The sequence below is a fragment of the Erpetoichthys calabaricus genome, chromosome 2 (genome assembly GCF_900747795.2).
Source record: "Erpetoichthys calabaricus chromosome 2, fErpCal1.3, whole genome shotgun sequence".
NCBI classification, from domain to species: Eukaryota; Metazoa; Chordata; class Cladistia; order Polypteriformes; family Polypteridae; genus Erpetoichthys; species Erpetoichthys calabaricus.
In genome coordinates this window covers 320,140,007-320,167,029 of record NC_041395.2, presented here as the reverse complement: position 1 = coordinate 320,167,029, position 27,023 = coordinate 320,140,007, and the positions used below count along the sequence as shown (strand labels likewise).

General features: G+C 41.7%; 1 protein-coding gene across 2 annotated transcripts in view; it reads left to right on the top strand.

The window, feature by feature from the left end:
* Window positions 1–27,023, top strand: part of si:dkey-228d14.5 (uncharacterized protein LOC796266 homolog) — a 65,007-nt gene that overhangs the window by 27,261 nt on the left and 10,723 nt on the right. Inside the window, exons 2-4 of one of the 2 annotated variants that reach the window (XM_028793091.2) lie at window positions 14,742–14,789; window positions 20,078–20,149; window positions 23,731–23,798. In XM_028793091.2, the coding sequence (XP_028648924.1) occupies window positions 14,742–14,789; window positions 20,078–20,149; window positions 23,731–23,798 (188 nt within the window). The remainder of the gene's footprint in view (window positions 1–14,741; window positions 14,790–20,077; window positions 20,150–23,730; window positions 23,799–27,023) is intronic. The other variant, XM_051923512.1, reaches the window with a different exon arrangement.

The following is a 27,023-nucleotide window of genomic DNA, read 5'->3' as shown; positions in this document are numbered from 1 at the left end:
AGAACATTAGGGCTCGTCTCAATTTTGCTAAGAAACATTTCAATGATTGCCAAGACTTTTGGGAAAATACCTTGTGGACTGATGAGTCAAAAGTTGAACTTTTTGGAAGGCAAATATCCCGTTACATCTGGCGTAAAAGGAACACAGCATTTCAGAAAAAGAACATCATACCAACAGTAAAATATGGTGGTGGTAGTGTGATGGTCTGGGGTTGTTTTGCTGCTTCAGGACCTGGAAGGCTTGCTGTGATAGATGGAACCATGAATTCTACTGTCTACCAAAAAATCCTGAAGGAGAATGTCCGGCCATCTGTTCGTCAACTCAAGCTGAAGCGATCTTGGGTGCTGCAACAGGACAATGACCCAAAACACACCAGCAAATCCACCTCTGAATGGCTGAAGAAAAACAAAATGAAGACTTTGGAGTGGCCTAGTCAAAGTCCTGACCTGAATCCAATTGAGATGCTATGGCATGACCTTAAAAAGGCGGTTCATGCTAAAAAACCCTCAAATAAAGCTGAATTACAACAATTTTGCAAAGATGAGTGTGCCAAAATTCCTCCAGAGCGCTGTGAAAGACTCATTGCAAGTTATCGCAAACGCTTGATTGCAGTTATTGCTGCTAAGGGTGGCCCAACCAGTTATTAGGTTCAGGGGGCAATTACTTTTTCACACAGGGCCATGTAGGTTTGGATTTTTTTTTCTCCCTAAATAATAAAAACCACCATTTACAAACTGCATTTTGTGTTTACTTGTGTTATATTTGACTAATGGTTAAATGTGTTTGATGATCAGAAACATTTTGTGTGACAAACATGCAAAAGAATAAGAAATCAGGAAGGGGGCAAATAGTTTTTCACACCACTGTATATATATATATATATATATATATATATATATATATATATATATATAATATTGTGATCAATAAGAAAGTCACAAATACAAAATAAAGATTTGGGGACCGTCCCCATATATTGTCTTACAGACAATATTGAAAAAATGAAGCGATTCAAAGTCTTGAAAGTACAATGAACTGAAAACAAAATGGTGGTTTTATAGAGCAGAAAAACATGTGACAGGAAATGGTTGGCAAAATGGTGATGTGGCAACAGGAACCGGAAGTGATGTGGTTTGTGGGTGCCGGAAGTGATGTCATCAATAATGACCGGAAGTGACGTCATCGCAGCCATTTTGAAAACCTGGAAGTTGCGGGATTAATTCTCTTCTTGTGTCCTGTTGGAAAAAAGAGTTCAGGTAAGTACCACGTGATATCCCTTTATCTCGCGATGTTTCACTCACCTTTAGGCTCTTTGACTGCCTCCTAATCGTACATGTGTGACATGACCCCCCCCTCAGCCCAGACCCGTCGGGTCGGGCGACCTGCACCGCGAGGTCGTGGACACGAGACGGAGCATCTGCGTTGGCTTGCAAGGAACCCCTACGATAAACGACACTAAAATGATATGGTTGTAAATCCAAAAACCACCTAGTGATGCACGGGTTAGACACGATGGAGAGACATCCACTGTAAAGCGGCATGATCTGTCACCAGAGTAAACTCGCATCCCAGTAGGTAGTACCGTAGAGATGTAATAGCCCATTTGATCGCCAAGGCTTCTCGCTCCACCGTAGCATACTTGGTCTCTCGTTCCAACAATTTCTGGCTGAGGTACATAACGGGGTGTTCAGCACCGTCGACACATTGGCTCAGCACGGCACCCAATCCTGTGGCCGATGCATCGGTCTGGAGAATAAAAGGAATAAAAAAATCGGGAGATTTCAACACCGGTGCTGATGTAAGGGCCAATTTCAAGTCACTGAATGCTTTTTCCACCGCATCATCCCACACCACTTTTAAAGGCACTCGTTTCTTTGTTAAGTTTGATAAGGGCGTAGCAATTTCAGAGAAGTGCGGTACAAAACGACGATAGTAACCCGCCAGCCCTAAAAATGCTTGAACCTGCCTCTTATTCATCGGACGGGGCCAATTCAAGATGGCATCAATTTTATCACATTGTGGTTTAACAGTACCCCCACCCACCACGTAGCCTAAATATTTGGCTTCCCTCAATCCGAAGAAACATTTCTTCGGGTTGATGCGAAGTCCGGCTGACGCTAGTGCGGAGGGAACTGCTTTAACCTGCAATACATGATCCTTCCATGTGCCGAAATAAATGACAACGTCATCCAAGTAGGCGGCACTATAGGAATTGTGGGGCCGAAGCAGTGTATCCACCAGACGTTGAAAAGTAGCTGGTGCCCCGTGCAAACCAAAAGGAAGCACCCTATATTGCCAATGTCAGCTGGGCGTACTAAAAGCGTTTTTTTCTTTAGCGGAGTCCGTTAAGGGAACCTGCCAATACCCTTTAGTCATGTCAAGAGTAGTTAGGAATCGAGCGTTCCCTAACCGATCAAGTAAATCATCCACTCGCGGCATGGGATACGCATCGAATTTAGAGACCTGATTTAGTCGTCGGAAGTCATTGCAAAACCTCCACGAACCATCAGGTTTAGAAACTAGGACAATTGGACTAGACCAAGGGCTATAACTTTCTTCAATAACCCCTAGTTCCAGCATTCGTCTAATTTCCAGCTCTACTTCCGCTTTCTTTGCCTCCGGGAGCCTATAAGGTCTCTCTCTGACAATCACCCCTGGTTCCGTAATTATGTCATGAACAACCAACGCAGTACGTCCAGGTGTCTCGTCCACAACTTTAGGGACAGACAAGATAGCCCGTTCGAGATCTTGTCGTTGTTCAGATGTCAAATCAGGACCAAAATTCAGATATGCACATGACATAAAAAAGGAACTAGAGTGTCCGGAGGAGGGATCAACATTCCTGTCCTTCCATGGTTTCAGTAGATTTATATGATACACTCTTTCACTCGGTCGACGATTAGGTTGTTTAACCAAATAGTCGACGAGTCCTTTTCGTTCCTTTATCTCATAAGGACCTTGCCAGTGTGCCAACAATTTTGAATGGGATGTTGGGACGAGCACCATTACACGATCACCCGGGACAAACTCCCAAATGGTGGTGTTTCTATTATAATAACGAGACTGCGCTGGTTGTGCTTTTTCTAAATTATCTTCTAGAATAGGTCTAATTTTCTCAAGTCTATCGCGTAATTGCGCGATATATTCGAGAACATTTGAAATAGGGAGGACCTCCTCTTCCCATCCTTCTTTTAACATATCCAAAAGCCCTCGGGGTTGTCTTCCATACAATAATTCAAAAGGAGAGAAACCTGTAGAGGTCTGTGGGACTTCCCGATATGCAAACAACACGAGGGGAAGCAACTGATCCCAGTTTCTTCCATCCTCGCTAACTACCTTACGCAACATCTGTTTTAATGTTTGATTAAAACGTTCCACCAACCCGTCAGTTTGGGGATGATAGACTGACGTTTTCAGATGTTTTATACGGAGTAATTTAGCAATTTCCCTGAACGTCTCCGAAGTGAAAGGAGTCCCTTGGTCTGTTAAAACCTCTTTGGGGATCCCAACACGAGCGAATATCCCCTCTAATTCCCGTGCGATGGTTTTTGTATTAGCTGAGCGCAAAGGAACAGCTTCTGGAAAGCGAGTGGCATAATCAACTAATACTAAAATATATTTAAATCCTTTCAATGAGGGTTCTAATGGTCCTACGAGGTCTATTCCGACTCTTTCAAATGGAATATCAATAAGGGGAAGGGGAACAAGAGGAGCTCGAGTCCGCCTGGGAATCTGGCGAAGTTGACACTCCGGACAGGAAGTGCAAAATCGCCTGACCTCCTCATTAATTCCCGGCCAATAAAATCGGAGTTTTATCCTCTCTAAAGTTTTATCGAAGCCCAAATGGGCTCCCAGAAGGTGAGCATGTGCTAATTCACACACTTTTCGCCGAAAAGTGCGTGGGATTAGCAATGTTGCTCGCACTTCACCCCCGTGTTCTGCCACTCGGTATAACAGATCATTATTAATAACAAAGAACGGCGTGGGTGGCATGGGATTCAGAGTTGTATAACCCTCGGTGGACACTATAGTATTCCTAGCAAATTTTAGGGAATCATCGTTCCATTGCTCTCTTTTAAAGGATGAGGGTGTTAGAAGGAATTGGGACGTTAACGCTTGTATTGGGTCTTGTGCGACCTCTATGGGAGGGGCTACTGCCTCCACGTCCTCCACGTTAACTGTATTAGCTCCCGTAGAGGACGATGGGACATTGATTTCTTCGCACTGGGTGCTAGTATCCGTCCGTGCTACTGAGGGACATGACGTGGAGGCAGTCAGATCAGTTTGTTCCATCATTAAGCCTAAATATTTTCTCGGTACAGTTACGTTTTTACCACTAATAATTTCATTCCAGTCTCTACCTAGTATAACTGGAAAAGGAGGCTCTGGTAACACAGCCATGGCCATACTTGTTAAATTTCCATTTACAGTCACAATACATCTGGCTGTTTTATAATACCGGATATCTCCGTGAATACATTTTAGACTGGTTTTTATTTTAGTCCACTGTTGCGGTAAAACGAAACGGGTAGCAACAATAGAAATGTTACTCCCGGAATCAAACATTGCCCTTACCTTTCTGCCATTTATAATAACTGCACCTGTGCAAGGAAGAGACAAAGGGTTACTCACGGTGGCACAATACCTTTCCCCCCTTACCAACGAACAATCCATTGGTTCAAAGGAGCAGTTTGGAGACAGATGTCCAACCTCCCCACACTTGAAACAGCGAGGAAGATTAGGTGGTCTATCCCTTCTACGGACGGCAGGTTCAGGAGCTTGTTGGGGGGGCTCAGGAGCTGCCCCACGTGCCTGTTGGGTTCGGCGAGAGAACCGTTCTGATCTTCCCGATTTGCAAGCCGCCCAGTGACGCTCCGCAATTTTTATAAGAGAATCCATGTTCTCGTAATTGTGTTTCCGGACTTGCTGGGCTATGTTTTCGGGGAGAGCATGAACAAAGGTCTCACACGCCAGAATTTCGGCCATTTTATGAGAGTCATTGACGTCAGGCCGTAGCCAACGACAGACCTTTCCCCAGGCTTCAAAGCCCTGGGTTCTCAATGGCCTCTCAGGGTCAAATCGCCACTCCCTCCACTCTCTTGCCTGCTGCTCCGGAGATACGCCGTAGCGTTTAAAGACCTCTAGTTTGAGAGCGTCATAATCAGCAGCCTGCTCCTCAGTTAAATCATAATAGGCTCTCTGCGCCGTTCCCTTCAAGTAGGGAGCCAGTTGGTACGCCCCCTCCAACCTCGGCCATGCGTTCCGCTTAGCGGTACGCTCGAAGATCAAAAAATATGTTTCAATGTCATCCGACTCAGTAAGGGTAGTCAAAGCAATGGATGGTGCCCGAGCGACCTCCGTCCGTATCCTAGCGGCCGAACGAGCCTCTGATTCCGCCAATTGAGTCCTGGTTTCCCCCATCTGGATTTTCAGGGACTGTAAATCTCCCATGATCATGGAGAGAACGCTATTCAGGTCTTGTTCTTCAGACATCTTGAACAATAACTCCTGCCGACTACGCCAATTTTGATCAATAAGAAAGTCACAAATACAAAATAAAGATTTGGGGACCGTCCCCGTACATTGTCTTACAGACAATATTGAAAAAATGAAGCGATTCAAAGTCTTGAAAGTACAATGAACAATGAACTGAAAACAAAATGGTGGTTTTATAGAGCAGAAAAACATGTGACTGGAAATGGTTGGCAAAATGGTGATGTGGCAACAGGAACCGGAAGTGATGTGGTTTGTGGGTGCCGGAAGTGATGTCATCAATAGTGACCGGAAGTGACGTCATCGTGGCCATTTTGAAAACCCGGAAGTTGCGGGATTAATTCTCTTCTTGTGTCCTGTTGGAAAAAAGAGTTCAGGTAAGTACCACGTGATATCCCTTTATCTCGCGATGTTTCACTCACCTTTAGGCTCTTTGACTGCCTCCTAATCGTACATGTGTGACAATATATATATATAATGTATTAAAAATAGTAGCGGCCCTAGCACTGACCCCTGTGGAACACCGCTCTTAACATCGGCCAGTTCTGATGAGGCTCCTCACACCATCACCCTCTGCTTCCTGTGTCTGAGCCAATTCTGCACCCATCTAAAAAACTCCCACTTCTTTTAATTTAATGCCCAACCTCTCATGTGGCACCTTATCAAATGCTTTCTGAAAGTCCAGATACTTAATATCATATGCTCCACTTTGATTGTATCCTTTTGTTGCCTCCTCATAGAATTCCAGCATGTTAGTAAAACATGACCTCCCTCTTCTGAACCCATGCTGACTGTTCCTAATAACTCCTGTCCTTGCCAGGTGTTGCTCAATCTTATCCTTAATAATTCCTTCCATTAATTTTCCTGTGATGCATGTTAAGCTTACTGGCTTATAGTTGCTTGGATCTGCCCTGTCACCCTTTTTATATAATGGGATGATATTTGCTATTTTCCAGTCCTTTGGAATCTCTCCAGTGCGCAGTGACTTCCTAAAAATATGTCAAGGGTTTATATCTGTACTCTCTAGCCTGCTTAAGAACTTGAGGATAAATATGATCTGTTCTGGTGATTTGTTTGATTTGATCTTATTTAATCTGAGCAGCACTTCTCCCTCTGCAATTTCCAAATCCCTCAGTACCTCCTTAGTAGTCCCTGTTACCTCTGGGAGATTATCCACTTGCTCACACGTGAAGACCTCAGAAAAATGTAAATTTAGGACATCCGCTATTTCACTGTCTGTATCTTTCAATTCCTCTTTACTATTCCTGTTGCACTTCACCTCCTCATTGACTGTTCTTTTACTACTAAAATACTGAAAGAATCTCTTAGGGTCTTCTTTCACCTTATCTGCTATATTCCTCTCCAACTGTCTTTTAGCCTTCCTGATATCCTTCTTAATGGTTGCCCTCATGTTCTCATATGCTCTACAATTCACTTTGCAGTCATTAGTCTTATATGCCTTATAAAGCAGTTTTTTCCTTTGCAACTTCTTTTTTAAATTTTTATTAATCCACCGTGGAGTTTTTTTTAGTTTCCTATTAATTCCAAATTTAGGTATGTATCTGTCCTGCATTACATGTAAAACGTTTTTAAACCTGTTCCACTGCTCCTCAACTGTCTCCACACTTAAAAGCTTATCCCAGTGTATCCTACTTAGACTTTGCCGCATCTGCTCAAAATTAGCCCTACCAAAGTTCAACTTAACAATTTTAGTCTTTGCATCTGCACTCTTACAAAATACTGAGAATTGTATTACATTATGGTCACTTGACCCTAATGGTTCAATCACCTCTACACCCTCAGTTCTATCCTGATTATTACAAAATACTAAATCCAGACAGGCTTCACCCCGTGTTGGTGCTTTAACATGCTGTGTTTAAAAAACAGTCATGGATTACTTCTAAAAACTCCTGCTCTTGTGCTTCTCCCAGCAATTATCCCAGTTAATCCCAGATATTACTAAAAAGATGTGTGTTGAAATTACCGTCTGAATTGGGTGGCCTATAACACACTCCTAAAATAAGACCTCTTTCCCTAATATTTTCCAGGTGAAGCCACATGTCCTCACTAAGATGGGGCTCCTCATCCAACTGAAGAAGACTTACATTTAAATTCTGTTTCGCATAAACAGCAACCCCACCTCCTTTTCTGTTCTGTCTATCCTTCCTAAAAATGTGTATGTTACTCTCATTCCCATCTTTGTTATTTAGCCAGGTTTCCGTTATTGCTATAATATCATAATTATGCTCTGCTACATACAACTCCAACTCACTTACCTTATTTTTGATACTTCTAGCATTAAGGCAAGCTATTTTTAATGTGTTGCTCCTTCTACATTTAAATGTTTGCTTAGAATTTACTTTACTATGCATTTCTATTTCTACACCATTGTTTCTTTTTCCATGTATAGATCTAAACCTGGCCTGTCCTAAACTCCCCCCCCATTCCCTAGTTTAAACAATTCTCGACTAGCCTACACATACGCCTCCCCAATACATTGGTGCCCCTCCAGTTCAAATATAACCCGTCTCGGCGGAACAGGTCCCATCTGTTCCAAAAGGAGTCCCAATGCCCCATAAACCTACACTCTTCTACCCTGCACCAAGATTTGAGCCACGTGTTAAGCCTTCTAATCTCCTCAATCTTACCTGGACTGGTGCGTGGCACGGGCAGAACTTTGGAGAAGACTACCTTGTCAGTTCTGCTCCTCAGCTTGGCACCTAACTTCTTGAATTTGGGTCGCAGAACTGACAGACTATCCTTATGTATGTGTGGAATCAAATCTCATTCCAGACGTATCATCATATGTATCAACTACTTGGTGGAACTAGCTGCCCATCTCCATCCGAACAGCTGACTCCCTCATTGTGTCCAAGGAGCTGATTCCCAACGTGGGGCACATGCCCAACTGGGGGGCAATTAGATTTTTTTAGGGGGGAAATTCAAGAATTTAGGTACGTTAAAACAATTTATAAAATGAACAAACAAATTCACTGTTAAAAATGATACAAAAAAATAAATAATTTTTATTTTTATTTTTTACAGAGACATTTATATATTTATATAAACATAGAAGGAATGGCGAAGAACCCTTTAATTTATGATTTTACATCCGGCTTGGGTTTTTCTACTTAGAAATCGTTTTTACCATTACAATAATATGAATTGTAACAATGATTATAAAATTTTGCAGTATAACAAAAATATAAAATGATCAAAATATTACAGAAAAAGCTGTAATTAAAGTTTTTATATTTATCTTATTACAGTGGTGTGAAAAACTATTTGCCCCCTTCCTGATTTCTTATTCTTTTGCATGTTTGTCACACAAAATGTTTCTGATCATCAAACACATTTAACCATTAGTCAAATATAACACAAGTAAACACAAAATGCAGTTTGTAAATGGTGGTTTTTATTATTTAGGGAGAAAAAAAAATCCAAACCTACATGGCCCTGTGTGAAAAAGTAATTGCCCCCTGAACCTAATAACTGGTTGGGCCACCCTTAGCAGCAATAACTGCAATCAAGCGTTTGCGATAACTTGCAATGAGTCTTTTACAGCGCTCTGGAGGAATTTTGGCACACTCATCTTTGCAAAATTGTTGTAATTCAGCTTTATTTGAGGGTTTTCTAGCATGAACCGCCTTTTTAAGGTCATGCCATAGCATCTCAATTGGATTCAGGTCAGGACTTTGACTAGGCCACTCCAAAGTCTTCATTTTGTTTTTCTTCAGCCATTCAGAGGTGGATTTGCTGGTGTGTTTTGGGTCATTGTCCTGTTGCAGCACCCAAGATCGCTTCAGCTTGAGTTGACGAACAGATGGCCGGACATTCTCCTTCAGGATTTTTTGGTAGACAGTAGAATTCATGGTTCCATCTATCACAGCAAGCCTTCCAGGTCCTGAAGCAGCAAAACAACCCCAGACCATCACACTACCACCACCATATTTTACTGTTGGTATGATGTTCTTTTTCTGAAATGCTGTGTTCCTTTTACGCCAGATGTAACGGGACATTTGCCTTCCAAAAAGTTCAACTTTTGACTCATCAGTCCACAAGGTATTTTCCCAAAAGTCTTGGCAATCATTGAGATGTTTCTTAGCAAAATTGAGACGAGCCCTAATGTTCTTTTTGCTTAACAGTGGTTTGTGTCTTGGAAATCTGCCATGCAGGCCGTTTTTGCCCAGTCTCTTTCTTATGGTGGAGTCGTGAACACTGACCTTAATTGAGGCAAGTGAGGCCTGCAGTTCTTTAGACGTTGTCCTGGGGTCTTTTGTGACCTCTCGGATGAGTCGTCTCTGCGCTCTTGGGGTAATTTTGGTCGGCCGGCCACTCCTGGGAAGGTTCACCACTGTTCCATGTTTTTGTCATTTGTGGATAATGGCTCTCACTGTGGTTCGCTGGAGTCCCAAAGCTTTAGAAATGGCTTTATAACCTTTACCAGACTGATAGATCTCAATTACTTCTGTTCTCATTTGTTCCTGAATTTCTTTGGATCTTGGCATGATGTCTAGCTTTTGAGGTGCTTTTGGTCTACTTCTCTGTGTCAGGCAGCTCCTATTTAAGTGATTTCTTGATTGAAACAGGTGTGGCAGTAATCAGGCCTGGGGGTGGCTACGGAAATTGAACTCAGGTGTGATACACCACAGTTAGGTTATTTTTTAACAAGGGGGCAATTACTTTTTCACACAGGGCCATGTAGGTTTGGATTTTTTTTTCTCCCTAAATAATAAACACCATCATTTAAAAACTGCATTTTGTGTTTACTTGTGTTATATTTGACTAATGGTTAAATGTGTTTGATGATCAGAAACATTTTGTGTGACAAACGTGCAAAAGAATAAGAAATCAGGAAGGGGGCAAATAGTTTTTCACACCACTGTATATGTTTTCAAAACTGTATGCAAGAGCCATTTTCCTAGTTATATAAGATTCATAAATATTTTCCTAGATGACAAATCATAATCTATGGGAGGTTCCTGTAACCCCCATAAGTTGAGTAAAATTGGTATATTCTAGCTATTTCTGTCTGCTCTGACTAAACCTTATTCTCAGTTAGCCTTGCCATGTGTAAGGTATAGAAGGCATATGGTTTTAAACTGTGTCTGTGCACGTGCTCGTGCCAACGGGCCTACGGGCCTTTTGAGTGTGCGAAGTAACTCATAAAACGGGATTTATTTAAGTGCGTAGCTGTACGTCTAAAGCGTACAGAAGAAGAAACTAAGAATCTTTAAGTAAAGAAGAAGCAGTAGTAAAGAACTTTTAAGTACAGAAATAACTAAAGTTTCTCAAGAAAAGCTAAGTTTAGAGAAGGTACATTTTTCCTTTTTTTTTTTTTTTGCCTTTTATTTTACGTGTGTAACTATTTTTTCTTTTATATTTGTGTGGATTATTTGCTTTTAACTTTCACTAAATATTTTTAAAACAAACTTTTGGACTGAGAGATTTCTTTCGACACGCGTTTTACCCATGCTTGGTCTCACCTTATACTTCGGTGGCTACACTGTTATTTTCATATCCATGTTATATAATATATATATATATATATATATATATATATATATATATATATATATATATATATTAACAATTTTAGTGATTTCTTTGTCAATACTTCAACTATCCTTTCCCTCTTTTGTTTCCATGTTCTTTGGAAGCTTGTTTAGACCAAATTAATGACATGATGGGCTTCCTCCACATGAGTAGGAGTTCACTTTTTGAATTGGTAAGAATAAGGTACATGTTACAATGGGGGACATCATGGTTTTAGAGAGGCCTAGGTGGGGCATGGCCAAAAAAAGGTTGGGAACCACTGGTCTAAGGTGTGATTGAAAACCCTTCTGTGCTCTTGTTAATGAATGTTTGTTTTCTCTGTGGTCGTCTGTAATATTGTTAAATTCAGAATTTTTGGCTATTCTAACTTTATAGCTCTTCACTTGTGATGATAACTTTTGTAAGCTGCCCTGTAGCAATTGTTTAAAACAATCACTAGGGTGATGTTCCTCAGTTATATTGACCTCCTTTGTAAGTTACTTTAGATAAAAGTCTGCAAAGTAAATAAATGTAAGTAGTTGTAGTGCATTAGTATTCATGCGTCTCTGTTCCCATTTACACTGGAGTTTAGAGTTTGTTCATTTTTTTTATTATCCTGGTTGCTCTGTTAGACTTCTTGCGATGGTCTAGTGCAGTCAAACGCCATTCCTAGAAGGCACCCAGTTTCACTCCAACCAGTTTCTTAATCAGAAGTCAGTTCTTGCCATGAATGAAAAATGCACTGTAATTTAACTTCATGGCTTCTTAGCGCCCCGATTCTGCCACTCTCAGACTATTCTAAGGCTGTTTTCTTTTTCTCGAGAGTACAGTCCAAATTATTGTGTGGACCAGAGCTCACCAATTTATTTTTCAAATGTTCACTTGTTTTCTTTTCAAATATTCAAGCATATGATAAGTAAAGGAGACATCCGTGCAAATGGAATCAAGTTACTATATCAGCTGGCTTGCTTTACATCTCCGACTATGTCCACAATACTATGTTTTAATTTTAAAAACTGCATTTTTACATGAAAATGATGTTGGTCCACAGTAGTGTTTTCATATCATTTATCTCTTCCCGAAAGACGCATGACAAAGATGTTTGACTGTGCAGGGTATGTGGACATTGCCAAAAAAATTCTTGAAAGAACAGTAACGCTGCCATCTACAGAATTTATCACAAAACTGTAGTAACCAGTACATTATTTGCCTTTTGTGTTGGAAGCATACATGTAAACAAAACAAAAGGTGCCATGGAAAGCAAGTTCTCTGTGTCTGCCATGTTGGAATATGGTTTTGTTCTGTGAAGGATGACCAGTCAGGGAACGGGATGTTGTAATGTGCAGCATCCAAGGGCAGGGCTATGTAATAAGCACAAACAAATTAGAAGGTGAAACTGCATTTTCTCCCATCCACACCACAATGTAGAGCCAACGTTTTTAGAAGTATACCGCTTTGGTGAGTGTTTTCAAAAGTCTCTGTTTTTGGGGGTTACAAATACCTGGTTTATGAGAACAAAGGCAAAAACTGAGACTAGTGCCTGCATCTTTAAATGCTAGTGTGGCCAGGGCCTCATTATTGTGTGAGTGCTAGCTAAGCAAAAAAGTAACAATTGAGGATTCTTAATCTTAAAATGAAGGCAAACAAAGTCAGTCCCATGAGCCTTAGTAATTGGTTAAGAAGTAAGAATGTGTCAGGAGTGAAAAGCTGCAGCCACTGTGGCTCTCCAAGATCAGAGTTCGAGACCCCTGCTCTGGTGACTGAGCCCCTTCATGGGGTGTAAAGGTACCTTCTGTATCACACGTGCTGCATTATTCAGCTCCACGCCAGTGTCCATGAATACAGGCTTTAGTGCTGCCCACACATCTTGATCACATCTAAGATTAAGAAAGCTCTAATCAAGTGTTCTCGGCTCACAACCTAAGACACAGAGGTCCCCCAGTCCATTACAGAAACACTTGATATTTACTTCAAGGGATGCTCCAACCTCACTCTCTCTTTTCTTTTTGCACTTTCTAGTTTGATTCTTCCTGTTTTGAGTCATGATGGGGAAAATGCCTACGATAAAATGGTTTCAAAGGAGGCTGTTATTTTATTCTTCCAGTGTTCCTTCAGAATGTAAACCTCCATGTAGGGAGGGCACAATGACACAGTTAACAGCCTCAATTATCCAGCGTCCTGTCCCCAGTCATTTGCATGTCGAGTGTGGCTTCTCCTCGCATGTCCTCAAAGATGTGCTGGGTACATTACTTTTGCCTACATGTTATTTCCTGCCTTGTGCCCAGTGCTGGCAGGATGGATAGATAGATAGCTAGCTAGATAGATACTTTATTAATCCCAAGGGGTAAATCACATACTCCAGCAGCACCTTACTGATACAAAAAACAATATTAAATTAAAGAGTGATAACAATGCAGGTATACAGACAGACAAACTTTGAATAATGTTAACGTTTACCCCTCCGGGTGGAACTGAAGAGTCGCATAGTGTGATGGAGGAACGATCTCCTCAGTCTGTCAGTGGAGCAGGACAGTGACAGCAGTCTGTTGCTGAAGCTGCTCCTCTGTCTGGAGATGACACTCTTTAGTGGATGCAGTGGATTCTCCATAATTGATAGGAGCCTGCTGAGCGCCCTTCGCTCTGCCACAGATGTGAAGCTGTCCAGCTCCATGCCAACAATAGAGTCTGCCTTCCTCACCAGTTTATCCAGGCGTGAGGCGTCCTTCTTCTTAATGTTGCCTCCCCAGCACACCACCTCGTAGAAGAAGGCGCTCGCCACAACCGTCTGATAGAACATCTGCAGCATCTTATTGCAAATGTTGAAGGACGCCAGCCTTCTACGGAAGTATAGTCGGCTCTGTCCTTTCTTGCACAGAGCATCAGTATTGGCAGCCCAGTCCAATTTATCATCCAGCTGCACTCCCAGGTCTGCACCCTCTGCACAGTCACTTCTGATGATCACGGGGTCCATGAGGGGTCTGGTCCTCCTAAAATCCACCACCAGCTCCTTGGTTTTGCTGGTGTTCAGGTGTAGGTGGTTTGAGTCGCACCTTTTAACAAAGTCCTTGATTAGGTTCCTATACTCCTCCTCCTGCCCACTCTTGATGCAGCCCACAATAGCAGTGTCGTCAGCAAACTTTTGCATGTGGCAGGACTCCGAGTTATATTGGAAGTCCGATGTACTTTATATAGGCTGAACAGGACCGGAGAAAGTACAGTCCCCTGCGGCGCTCCTGTGTTGCTGACCACAATGTCAGACCTGCAGTTCACGAGATGCACATACTGAGGTCTGTTTGTAAGATAGTCCACAATCCATGCCTTGTGATATGGAGCAATCCCGGAGAAAGCCCATATGGAGACCTAGGCAGCTAGGTGAGGGGTCTCTCACTGTGTCTGGAGCACATGGTCTCTGAATTATTAAAATGGCGCCCCTCAGTGTCCATAGCACGAACAGGAGGGGGAATGGAGAGGGTTCTGTGCATGCACCACTTGAATTTCATAAATGGCAGCCCTTGGGTGATAGAAGTTGCATAATGGATTGACCCGCTCTGGACTGCGGCCCCGATTTAAACTGGTTTGACAATTTGATAAACTTCCATGCTCAGATACTGCAAATAGTGAGATCTTAGAATAAAACAAGTAAGTCTTTATAACATATTATTTTTCATGCTGTTTTTTGTATTTAAAATAATACTTATTTCATTTTTTTTTAGGTATGGATTGGCTCTGGCATATCACCATGTGTGCCCACTTCACAACTGGTAAGTAGTTTATTACATATGAATACCAACTAGAATGATGAAGATGGGAAGGTTCAGCTAACACCACTCACAAACCCCATCCGTTATCTAGAAAGGAACTTAAACATCAGCCGTTACAAAAATTGTATTTTTAATAATTTATCTTCACATTAGTGCAAAGTTAAGAGGAATGACTACTTGCATTTATTTCTTCCCCTGACTCTTTTCCATAGTGAGTTGAAAATGAAAATTGCTTCCACATTTCTTCCTTACAATTTTATATAGTGCCTTTCACAGTGAATGCTAGGTGGTTTTTGTTGTTTTCATATCTCTACACTCTCTGAGAGCTCTGGCTTGTGGAGTTGGACTCTTAAGGACACACAGTCAGCGTCATAACAATTTGAAAATGACATTCACACACACCGCCACCCGGCCAAGGCACTTCACAACTGATGGTGTGATTTGACATTAATGGTGAGTCAGTGGGGATTGAACTCGAGACTTGGTACTTTACAGCCCACAAGTTCTGGACTTGTATAACAGTGATGGGTCGTTCTTGAACGATTCGTTCATTTTGAACGAATCTTTAATGTGACTGGGGAAGAACGAGTCGTCTCGTGGGAGTGATTCGTTCAGTCGCGCATGCGCATTTGCGCAACTTCCTATAGTTTCTGTATTGGAATTATTGATTCACCTGTTTCGAGTCTTCGGGTTTTTCGTGTCGTTCGTTCATCACGTGACGGCCCCATAAGCTTAACCAACTCAGTCTGAGCCGGAAACAGAATTGATTACAGTAATCCCTCGCTATATCGCGCTTCGCCTTTCGCGGCTTCACTCCATCGCGGATTTTATATGTAAGCATATTTAAATATACATCGCGGATTTTTTGCTGGTTCACGGATTTCTGCGGACAATGGGTCTTTTAATTTCTGGTACATGCTTCCTCAGTTGGTTTGCCCAGTTGATTTCATACAAGGGACGCTATTGGCAGATGGCTGAGAAGCTACCCAACGTACTTTTCTCTCTCTCTCTCTTGCGCTGACTTTCTCTGATCCTGATGTAGGGGGATTGAGCAGGGGGGCTGTTCGCACACCTAGACGATATGGACACTCGTCTAAAAATGCTGAAAGATTATCTTCACGTTGCTACCTTCTGTGCAGCTGCTTCCTGAAGCGACATGCTGCATGGTGCTTCGCATACTTAAAAGCTCGAAGGGCACGTATTGATTTGTGCTTGCTTGTTTTCCTCTGTCTCTCTCTCTCTTTCTCTGCTCCTGACGGAGGGGGTGTGAGCTGCCGCCTTCAACAGCTTTGTGCCGCGGTGCTTCACATACTTAAAAGCCAAACAGCCCCATTGATTTGTTTGCTTTTCTCTCTCTCTCTCTGACATCTGCTTCTGATGCGCACTCCTTTGAAGAGGAAGATATGTTTGCATCCTTTTAATTGTGAGACTGAACTGTCATCTCTGTCTTGTCATGGAGCACAGTTTAAACTTTTGAAAAAGAGACAAATGTTTGTTTGCAGTGTTTGAATAACGTTCCTGTCTCTCTACAACCTCCTGTGTTTCTGCGCAAATCTGTGACCCAAGCATGACAATATAAAAATAACCATATAAACATATGGTTTCTACTTCGCGGATTTTCTTATTTCGCAGGTGGCTCTGGAACGCAACCCCCACAATGGAGGAGGGATTACTGTAGTTCATTCCTCGAGTCTTTCGAGTTGTTCGTTCTTTTGTCACGTGACCACTTACCGGCTCAGTACCTCAGTCAAATACTAACGTAAAATTCCATTTGTTGTATGTTGGATCATATTTAGAAATTATCATAAAATTATCAAAAATATCTAAAACGCATTTTCTTATAAATAAAGGTCTGTCAATTTCTGTCACTATGATTTTGTTACTGTTTCTTAAGGATCTGTGGTGTGTTATTTTATAAATAAATAATCCTGTTACAAATAAATTATTGATTAATTTGTCCTTTCATTGTCTTTGTCTATCAGTAAAGTAAACAAACACTAGGCTATATAATAAAATAATACAAGCCTACAATTACAAAGTACTTATAGTTAATAATCGTTCACTATTCTATAGCAGTGTTCATTTTTACTCCAATTTTGAGTTTCCTGGTATAATAATTGTTTTTCCTATGCAGACTTAACATATTGATCTAATATTTGTATAAAAAGACTGGTCAAAAAGGACATAATGACAAAGTAAAAGCAAATAACATTTTGAATTTGAATGAATAAGGTGAGTTTAAAATATTAAGGTTATGATACTGTAACTTAAACTTCAAGTTGTAACCCAAAATGAAATAAAAACTGGAGCGTTAAAGTCATTTACTTAAAAATATAATGTGCTAGGGTCACACAGGTTTAACCAGTGGTTCAGCTGAAGGACAACTGTCACTCAAGACTGTCACCAAGGGTACAATGTAGAACAGCATTCCAAAGAGGACTGAAGCTGAACAGAAGGTAAATTGTGACTCTGCTAAGGGTGTGGAGCCCAGTGCAGTTCATCCAATGTACAACACCAGTATATACATAAAATATGACATGAAAGTCTGTATTCAAGGGGTGGATGAGGAGGTGCCGCACTGCTGCACATACACGGGGGTCCACACGCTGGACTGGTCTCGTTACACTGAGGAAATGCACAAGTAAGGTACTGTGCTCCTTTAATGTTGTACAACTTGGTGATGGCTGGTGTGTTATCTTTTATGATATCCATCCATCCATCCATCCATTATCTAACCCACTATATCCTAACTACTGGGTCACGGGGGTCTTCTGGAGCCAATCCCAGCCAGCACAGGGCGCAAGGCAGGAAACAAACCACCGCAGGGCGCGCACACACTAGAGACAATTTAGGATCGCCAATGCACCTAACCTGCATGTCTTTGGACTGTGGGAGGAAACCCACACAGAAACGGGGAGAACATGCAAACTCCACGCAGGGAGGACCGGGAAGCGAACCCAGATGGGTCTCCTTACTGCGAGGCAGCAGCGCTTCCCACTGTGCCACCATGCCACCCCCTTTATGATATACAAGGGCAAATCAAAAAGTAAAGTCAATTTGGAAATGAACTGGTAACTGGCAATGGATTGAAGCTGATGCAATACAACACTTTCACGATTGCTTAGGGGTCGAACATGCGCAGCACTCTGCCCAAAGAAATCTCACCAAGGTGTATTGTTTAACAGTAGTAAAATCTCGCAGCAGACCGTCCATGTTCATTTGACCTTTGCTTCAGCTAGACCAGGGGTCCTCAGTCACAGTCCTGGAGGGCCGCAGTGGCTGCAGGTTTTTGTTCTAATAACCCGGTTGCTTAATTAGAAAGCAATTCTTGCCGATAATTTAATTTCATGGCTTGTTGGTGCTTTAACTCTACTATGTCAGGTCATTCTCATATCCTAGGTTTTCTTTACCTTTCTAAGGATATCATCCAAATGATTTGAAGGCTAAAATGGAGGAGTAATTCTCAGCCCTTCACTTTTTGCTCTTCACTTTCCTTCCAAGTATTTAATTAAACCCAAAAGTGCCTGATAAACACACAAAGGTGTAAATGGTAACAAGCTAAATGGGGAAATGCTGGTCTCTTTTGTCATTTGCATGTTATTGCTACTGCGGTGGGTTGGCACCCTGCCCAGGATTGGTTCCTGCCTTGTGCCCTGTGTTGGCTGGGATTGGCTCCAGCAGACCCCCGTGACCCTGTGTTCGGATTCAGCGGGTTGGAAAATGGATGGATGGATGTTATTGCTAATTAGGAGCAATTAAAAACCGAGAATATGGCTGTTTAAGACTAAAATAAGCAATAAGAGTTCAAAATCTTAACGAACGAGACAACGAAAGTGAAACAGAAGTGTTACTTGAGCAGTAAGGGCTTCTTATTAAGCAATTGGGTTGGAGCAAAAACCTGCAGCCACTGCGGCCCTCCAGGACCGTGATTGAGGACCCCTGAGCTAGACTAATGGCAGAATGCTGCACTGTATGTGTTCGTACTGCCCATGAGCCATTGCAAATGTGTTGTTGTATTGCGTCAGCTTCGACCCATTGCAGTTACTGCGTAACATTCAAATTTCCTTTACCCCCATCTATTAATACAAGGAGAAACATCACACATAAAATAAGAGAAAGGACAAAACTATCCATCCATCCATCCATTATCTAACCCGCTGAATCTGAACACAGGGTCACGGGGGTCTGCTGGAGCCAATCCCAGCCAACACAGGGCACAAGGCAGGAACCAATCCTGGGCAGGGTGCCAACCCACCACAGGACACACACAAACACACCCACACACCAAGCACACACTAGGACCAATTTAGAATCGCCAATCCACCTAACCTGCATGTCTTTGGACTGTGGGAGGAAACCAGAGCGCCCGGAGGAAACCCACGCAGACACGGGGAGAACATGCAAACTCCACGCAGGGAGGACCCGGGAATCGAACCCAGGTCCCCAGAACTCCCAACTGCGAGGCAGCAGCGCTACCCACTGCGCCACCGTGCCGCCCCAGGACAAAACTAGATAAACAAAAATGTAAATGTATTCAGCAGTTTATGGCACCACATTATCTGCGGCCCCTCGCACAGAAGTCTTGAAGCGGCACCCGTCCATGTGCTGTTCTTAACCATTACAAGCAACTACTGACCTGGATATGTCTTGATTTGGACATCTGAATAAGTTCTACCTGCCCAGTCCTCTGAATTTAGATCAATTTGGTCTTCCTTTTGGAGAAAATATAAGACAAAATTTTAAAAATGGATTGGGTGACGGCAAACCACAATTTGATGAAAAGATCAACTCTAAGCGTCTGTGCAGTTGTGAGTCCATGGAGGACTGGACGTTACCCTCTCTCACAATTTCCACCCTTTTATAGCAGGCCGCTTGGCTACCCTTGTAGCACTCACAAGGCTAGTAACATTTTAACATGGAGACAGACTTTTTTTGTCTTTTTTTTTTTTTATAAGTGGCCACTAAATTCCTGCACTTTTCTCCACAGTAACTAGAAGGGTTGGTTTTGCCGCTAGAGAGGGTGAAGTGATGACTGGGCGTGCATTTGTTAGCTGCACGCATTTGTCATGCCACCCTTGGCTGTGTGCCCACGTTAAGCAGAGTCCTGTCATTTTATTAGCTGATTTGCACTTCTTCATATGTGCTTACCGTGTGCCTGTAGCCAAATCTGAGCCTGGAATCCAGGAAGTCAAATAATTGGGGAGGAAATTCTTCTCACTCTGCACCGTCCATTACGTTTTTGAATCTGATAACTATTCACTTTCTTTTTTTTTCCTTTTGCTCTGTAGGAAGTACACCAATTCCTGCCACTTAAATTTGACCCAGTCATGCTGCACAATACAACATATCCCCTTCATAAGGTAGGTCAAAGGCTAAAGGAAACTTGGAAAGTTGCTGGGCTGACTTGCATATTTAGACTTGTATATCTTGGAAGTGCTGATCAAGTCTCTGCAAAAGGAATATCCTCTGTCAGAAATGATTACAAATTTATTTTTTAAATTTTATTGATTTTATTGTAATCATTCCATACAAATAGATCAATTTTTACAACAAAATAGGATTCAAAACAAATCAGCCCCCAACCCTGAGAAAGAGAACATGGCCAACGGACTAAAACTTAAAAATAGTAAAAACTGGTGAGTTTATTAGGCGGATACAGATAAATGGAGAAGAAAAAGAAATGGGGAGAGAATCTACTTCCTCAGTGCTTTAAGAGCTTATCCTAAAATATTATTGATTAGATCCTGCCAGGTTTTGAAAAAGTTCTGCACAGATCCTCTAAGTGAGAATTTGATTTTTTCCAATTTCAAACAATATAAAACATCAGTTACCCACTGACTTAAAAGAGGAGAGTTAGGATTCTTCCAGTTTAGCAAAATAAGTCTGCGTGCCAATAGTGTAGTGAAGGTGATCAGTTTGTTTGTCCTTCTCCACTTTATGCCCACCTGTGTGTCCACCAAACACAACTGTTAGTGGATTAGGAGGGATTGTGACACCAAGGCTGTCTGAGAGGCATTTAAAGATTTTGGTCCAGAATGATGTTAGTTTGGTGCAGGCCCAAAACATGTGACCCAGTGAGGCTGGAGCTCGATTGCAGCGTTCGCAGGTTGGATCTCGCCCTGGAAACATTTTGGACACTTTCGAGTGAGACAGATGTGCTCGATATATAATTTTGAGTTGAATAATTGTATGATTTGCACATATGGAGCGCGAGTGAATTCTCTGTATTGCTACCTTCCACTCCTTTTGTGAGATGTTGAGTGAGAGATCCTTTTCCCATTGTCCTCTCTGATCTTTGAAAGGGAGGGACTGTAAAATATTTTTATATATTACAGAAATGCTGTCTGAGTCCTCGAGACTGAGCAATATTTTTTTCCAGCATAGAGGAAGGTGGGAGATTGGGAAAATCAGGCAGGTTCTGTTTAACAAAGTTCCTAATTTGAAGATAGTGAAAGAAATGTGTTGCTGGAAAATTTAAATTTAGAATGTAATTGTTCGTAGGATGCAATGATGTTGTCTATTTAAAGATCTCTAAGCAATTTAATCCCAAATGTTCGTGAGGGTTGAAAAAGGTGGTTCTCATGCAGGGGTGTCACCGATAAAATATTCTCCATCTTAAAATGCTTTCTGCATTGGTTCCATATTCTGAGTGAGTGAAGCACAATTGAGTTATTAGTATATTTGTGATAACTTTCATTTATTGGGGCACAAAGCAGGGAATATAAAGAAGTACTACAGGATTTTATTTCCATTGCGGACCAAGCCTGTGTATGTTCATCTATTTGTATCCAGGTTTTTATAGCTTGTATGTTTGCTGCCCAGCAATAAAACTGAAAGTTAGGTAGAGCCATGCCACCTCCTGTCTTAGGTCTTTGTAGGGTCGCTCTTTTGATATGTGGATGTTTTTGGTTCTAAATAAATGAGGTTATGGTTGAATCTTAATTGCTTAAAGAATGATTTATTGAAGTATATTGGAATGTTTTGATATAAAAAGAGAAGCTTAGGAAGAATATTAATCTTAACAATGTTAATTCTTCCCACTAGTGTGAGATGGAGGGTTGACCATCTATGCAAGTCTTGCTTAATTTTTTCCATACAGATGGTGAAATTTTGTTGATAAAGAGCTTTATGTTTACTTGTGATGTTTACCCCTAGGTATTTAAACTGATCTGCTATGGTAAAAGGGAAGGTGTCCAAACTAATATTATATGCTTGAGAATTCACTGGAAAGAGCACACTTTTATTCAAATTAATTCTGAGACCAGAGATCTTTTGAAATTCTGTTAGTGCTGTTAAGACTGCAGGCACAGTATTTTGTGGGTCTTATATATACAGTACCATATCATCTGCATGTAGAGAAATTTTCTGTTCAAGTCCTTCTCTGATAATCCCCTTTATCTCATAAGCATTTCGACAGTGAACTGCCAGTGGTTCAATGGTGATTGCAAATAGCAGTGGTGACCAGGGGCATCCTTGTCTGATAGCGCGTTCTAGTTTAAAGTAGTCTGAACAAATGTTGTTAATACAAACTGAAGCTTCTGGATTGGTATACAGTAGTTTGATCCATGCACAAATGTTCGGGCCAAACCCAAATTTCTCCAATGCAGTGAAAAGGTAGTTCCATTCAATCATATCAAATGCCTTTTCTGCATCTAGTGATAATAATATCTCTGGGGTGTTTGACTTGCTGGTGAATATGTTACATTAAACAGGTGTTGGAGATTGGAAGATAAGTGTCGGCCTTTAATAAATCCAGTTTGTTCCTGTGATATTATCGATGGCAGCACTTTCTCCATCCTTCTAGCTATAATTTTTGAGAGTATCTTAACATCATTATTCAGAAGTGAAATTGGTCTGTATGATGCACATTGTAACAAGTCCTTATTTTGTTTAGGAAAGACGGTGATTAATGCTTGACGAAATGTTTGAGGTAGTATTTGATTGTCTCTATCTTCTGTAAATGTTGCCAATAAGAGGGGAGCTAGCTGAGTGGAGAATTTCTTATAAAATTCTACAGGGTAGCCATCAGGGCCTGCTAGAATGTTAAGAATGTTAATCTATGCAAGGCCTTCACAGAACATGGCAGTATCAAATCCATTCACATTATAATTGAGATATGGGGTCAGAGTGGCCTTAAGTCTTCATCTTCAGATAGCGCTGCCACTGCTTAAATAACAGATGGATGGATGATCCTTTAGTATTGAATACTCTCTCTAAACTGGCCCAACATGAGTTCACGTAGATGTGTTTGTGAGTCTATGTGCTCTGTGATGGTCCGTCGACCTGTGCAGATTTTATTTGTTTTGAACCTGATGCTGCTAATGTATTGAAAACTGCAAACACCCACGCACTTTGATTGGGCTGAAATGCTACCGCTCCAAATTTAATAGGCAGTTTGGGTGTGGATCCAAGTTTGTCTGAACATCAATGAACATATAGCATGGAAACCTAAAGAGTACCACAGGTAAGTGGAAATCCTAACGCGTTCTTGTTTGTCATGATGCAGAAGCATGACAATGTGCTGCATGCTGGTTGGACATGCAAGTAAGAATTTTTCAGCACCTTGTATACGTAGATCTGGTACTGCTGCTGAAAGAAGATGGGCTCCTAGGGAGAGAGACATTTTTAAAATGTAAACGTGTTAAGTTTGGTCTCCATCACCTGCCCATGGTCCAGATGCTGGTTGACAATGGCCTGAATTCACCAGTGTTGTGTGTCAGACTAGCATCTTGCTCAGTGGTGCTCATCTGTAGAGGCTGATGTTGTCCAGCACTTTGGAGGTATGTGGGTATGTTTTTACTTGGCCTTATTTGCAGGTGATGTGACATCAGCTTGTTGTCTGCTCACAAGACATTTGTGGCCACTTGGCCAGAACAGGGCATGTGAGTGAGATGCGCATGTCTGGCAGCTTCTGTTCTAATTTTATGTATCTTCCTTTCAGCACTTGTGGAATGAGTGCACCGGAGAATTCCTTGTTCACTGCAACTTTAAATGCTGGGTCAGCTTTATGTAAGTGTATCGACTCTTTATTTATTTTCATTATTTGGCTATAACAATGCAAATAAGCTAAGACTGCTGAGATTGAAAAGAAGAAGCTGCCTCTGACCTTCACTTTATATACAGTGGTCCTGTAGTCGGAGAGACACAGTGGGGATTGCTGCTGACTCGTAGCTTAATTTAAGATCCTTAGGTTTAAATCCAGACCCAAACTTGTGTGGAGTTGAAACGTCTTCTCTTTCTCTCTGTGTTTGAAAGATTGTTTCACTGGGTACTCTGTTTTTTTTCTCTCCTTAACTTGCTTGTTAAGTTAACTGGTGACTCTAAACTGGTAAGTAAGTGTAGCTGGCACACCATACACGACGAGTTCCTTCATTGTGCTAGTGCTTTCAGGATAGGCCTCAGCCCTCAATGCCAACCACTTTGGATCAGGCCAGTTTGAAACATCGATCAGTGGGTGGATGAAAGGTGTAAAGGGGCAAATGAAACAATTCTGGAATGTTTAGGAAAAATTCCTTCTCTATAAGCGTGCCTATTTAGACCATTTTAAGAGCACCCTCTCTCTGTAACAAACCTCATTATGAGGACAGTGCAGTAGCACACGTCTTTTAAGAAGTGGGTGTGTTGTCTACTCATATACATTTGTGCCTATATGTATAGAGTACAGTGGTACCTCTGGTCACGGCCATAATTCATTCCAAAACTCTGGACCCGAACGTAATTTCCCCATAAGATTGTATGTAAATACGATTAATCCATTCCGTGCTTTACTCTGTACCAGCATTTCCTCATTCTCTTTAGTCGATGTATGCATACCGTCCATTCGGACCACATTAGCAACTCTTACTTATAAGTGCAATGTGTCTGTTGGCACCTCCAAGAAGGACAGATCCAGACAGAGGAGTATGTGAATTTGCCATTGGGGATTAATAAAGTATATCTATCTATCTCTATCTAATCCTGCCAACAACGCCCATCCATCCATCCATCCATCCATCCATCCATCCATCCCATAGAATGCACAGTGTAATAGTAAACTAAATGTAAGAGCATTGAACAACAGAGAAAACTAACATTGTAAGAGTTCACGCTAGATCTTTATGAACCGCTGGCTGTAAACACTTTTTATTATGAGTTTTAAGCGCAGGGAAAAAAATTTAAAGTGTGAAAAATCCTTAATCGATACAAAAACGAACCCTAAACAACCAAGAAAACTAACCATGCATGAGTCAAGTTCCGGTGGAGAAAATGGGGAACTGAGAAAGGGAAATCATTGGCTTCGTACGAACCGGAAGGGAGACTGGCCGCCAGTGTTTTTGTTTGCGTCTGGTCGTGAACAGATGCAAAATTTTGGCAAACTTTTTGATCGTAACCCGATTTGTAAGTGTTCAGAATCATTCATGACCAGAGGTTCTACTGTATGTGTGTATATATTTTACATTTATTTAGTTTGTGTGGGTCTGTGTCGAAATGCATCTGCAAAGGGAAAAAATAAGCTAAAGGTTATTTCCATTCTGAAAAAGAAAGAAGGTTAAAGACCCAAAGTTTTGGTTGTATATCGTTCATGGCATACACACATACAGTGCATCCAGAAAGTATTCACAGCGCATCACTTTTTACACATTTTGTTATGTTACAGCCTTATTCCAAAATGGATTAAATTCATTTTTCCCTCAGAATTCTACACACAACACCCCATAATGACAACGTGAAAAAAGTTTACTTGAGGTTTTTGCAAATTTATTAAAAATAAAAAAACTGAGAAATCCCATGTACATAAGTATTCACAGCCTTTGCTCAATACTTTGTCGATGCACCTTTGGCAGCAATTACAGCCTCAAGTCTTTTTGAATATGATGCCACAAGCTTGGCACACCTATCCTTGGCCAGTTTCGCCAATTCCTCTTTGCAGCACCTCTCAAGCTCCATCAGGTTGGATGGGAAGCGTCGGTGCACAGCCATTTTAAGATCTCTCCAGAGATGTTCAATCGGATTCAAGTCTGGGCTCTGGCTGGGCCACTCAAGGACATTCACAGAGTTGTCCTGAAGCCACTCCTTTGATATCTTGGCTGTGTGCTTAGGGTCGTTGTCCTGCTGAAAGATGAACCGTCGTCCCAGTCTGAGGTCAAGAGCGCTCTGGAGCAGGTTTTCATGCAGGATGTCTCTGTACATTGCTGCAGTCATCTTTCCCTTTATCCTGACTAGTCTCCCAGTCCCTGCCTCTGAAAAACATCCCCACAGCATGATGCTGCCACCACCATACTTCACTGTAGAGATGGTATTGGCCTGGTGATGAGCGGTGCCTGGTTTCCTCCAAACGTGATGCCTGGCATTCACACCAAAGAGTTCAATATTTGTCTCATCTGACCAGAGAATTTTCTTTCTCATGGTCTGAGAGTCCTTCAGGTGCCTTTTGGCAAACTCCAGGCGGGCTGCCATGTGCCTTTTACTAAGGAGTGGCTTCCGTCTGGCCACTCTACCATACAGGCCTGATTGGTGGATTGCTGCAGAGATGGTTGTCCTTCTGGAAGGTTCTCCTCTCTCCACAGAGGACCTCTGACAGAGTGACCATCGGGTTCTTGGTCACCTCCCTGACTAAGGCCCTTCTCCCCCGATCGCTCAGTTTAGATGGCCGGCCAGCTCTAGGAAGAGTCCTGGTGGTTTCGAACTTCTTCCACTTACGGATGATGGAGGCCATTGTGCTCATTGGGACCTTCAAAGCAGCAGAAGTTTTTCTGTAACCTTCCCCAGATATCTGCCTCAAGACAATCCTGTCTCAGAGGTCTACAGACAATTCCTTTGACTTCATGCTTGGTTTGTGCTCTGACATGAACTGTCAACTGTGGGACCTTATATAGACAGGTGTGTGCCTTTCCAAATCATGTCCAATCAACTCAATTTACCACAGGTGGACTCCAATTAAGCTGCAGAAACATCTCAAGGATGATCAAGGGAAACAGGATGCACCTGAGCTCAATTTTGAGCTTCATGGGAAAGGCTGTGAATACTTATGTACATGTGCTTTCTTAATTTTTTTATTTTTAATAAATTTGCAAAAATCTCAAGTGAACTTTTTTTCACATTGTCATTATGGGGTGTTGTGTGTAGAATTCTGAGGGAAAAAATGAATTTAATCCATTTTGGAATAAGGATGTAAAATAACAAAATGTGGAAAAAGTGATGCGCTGTGAATACTTTCCAGAAGCACTGTATATTGGGAATGGATAGGCTTCCCAA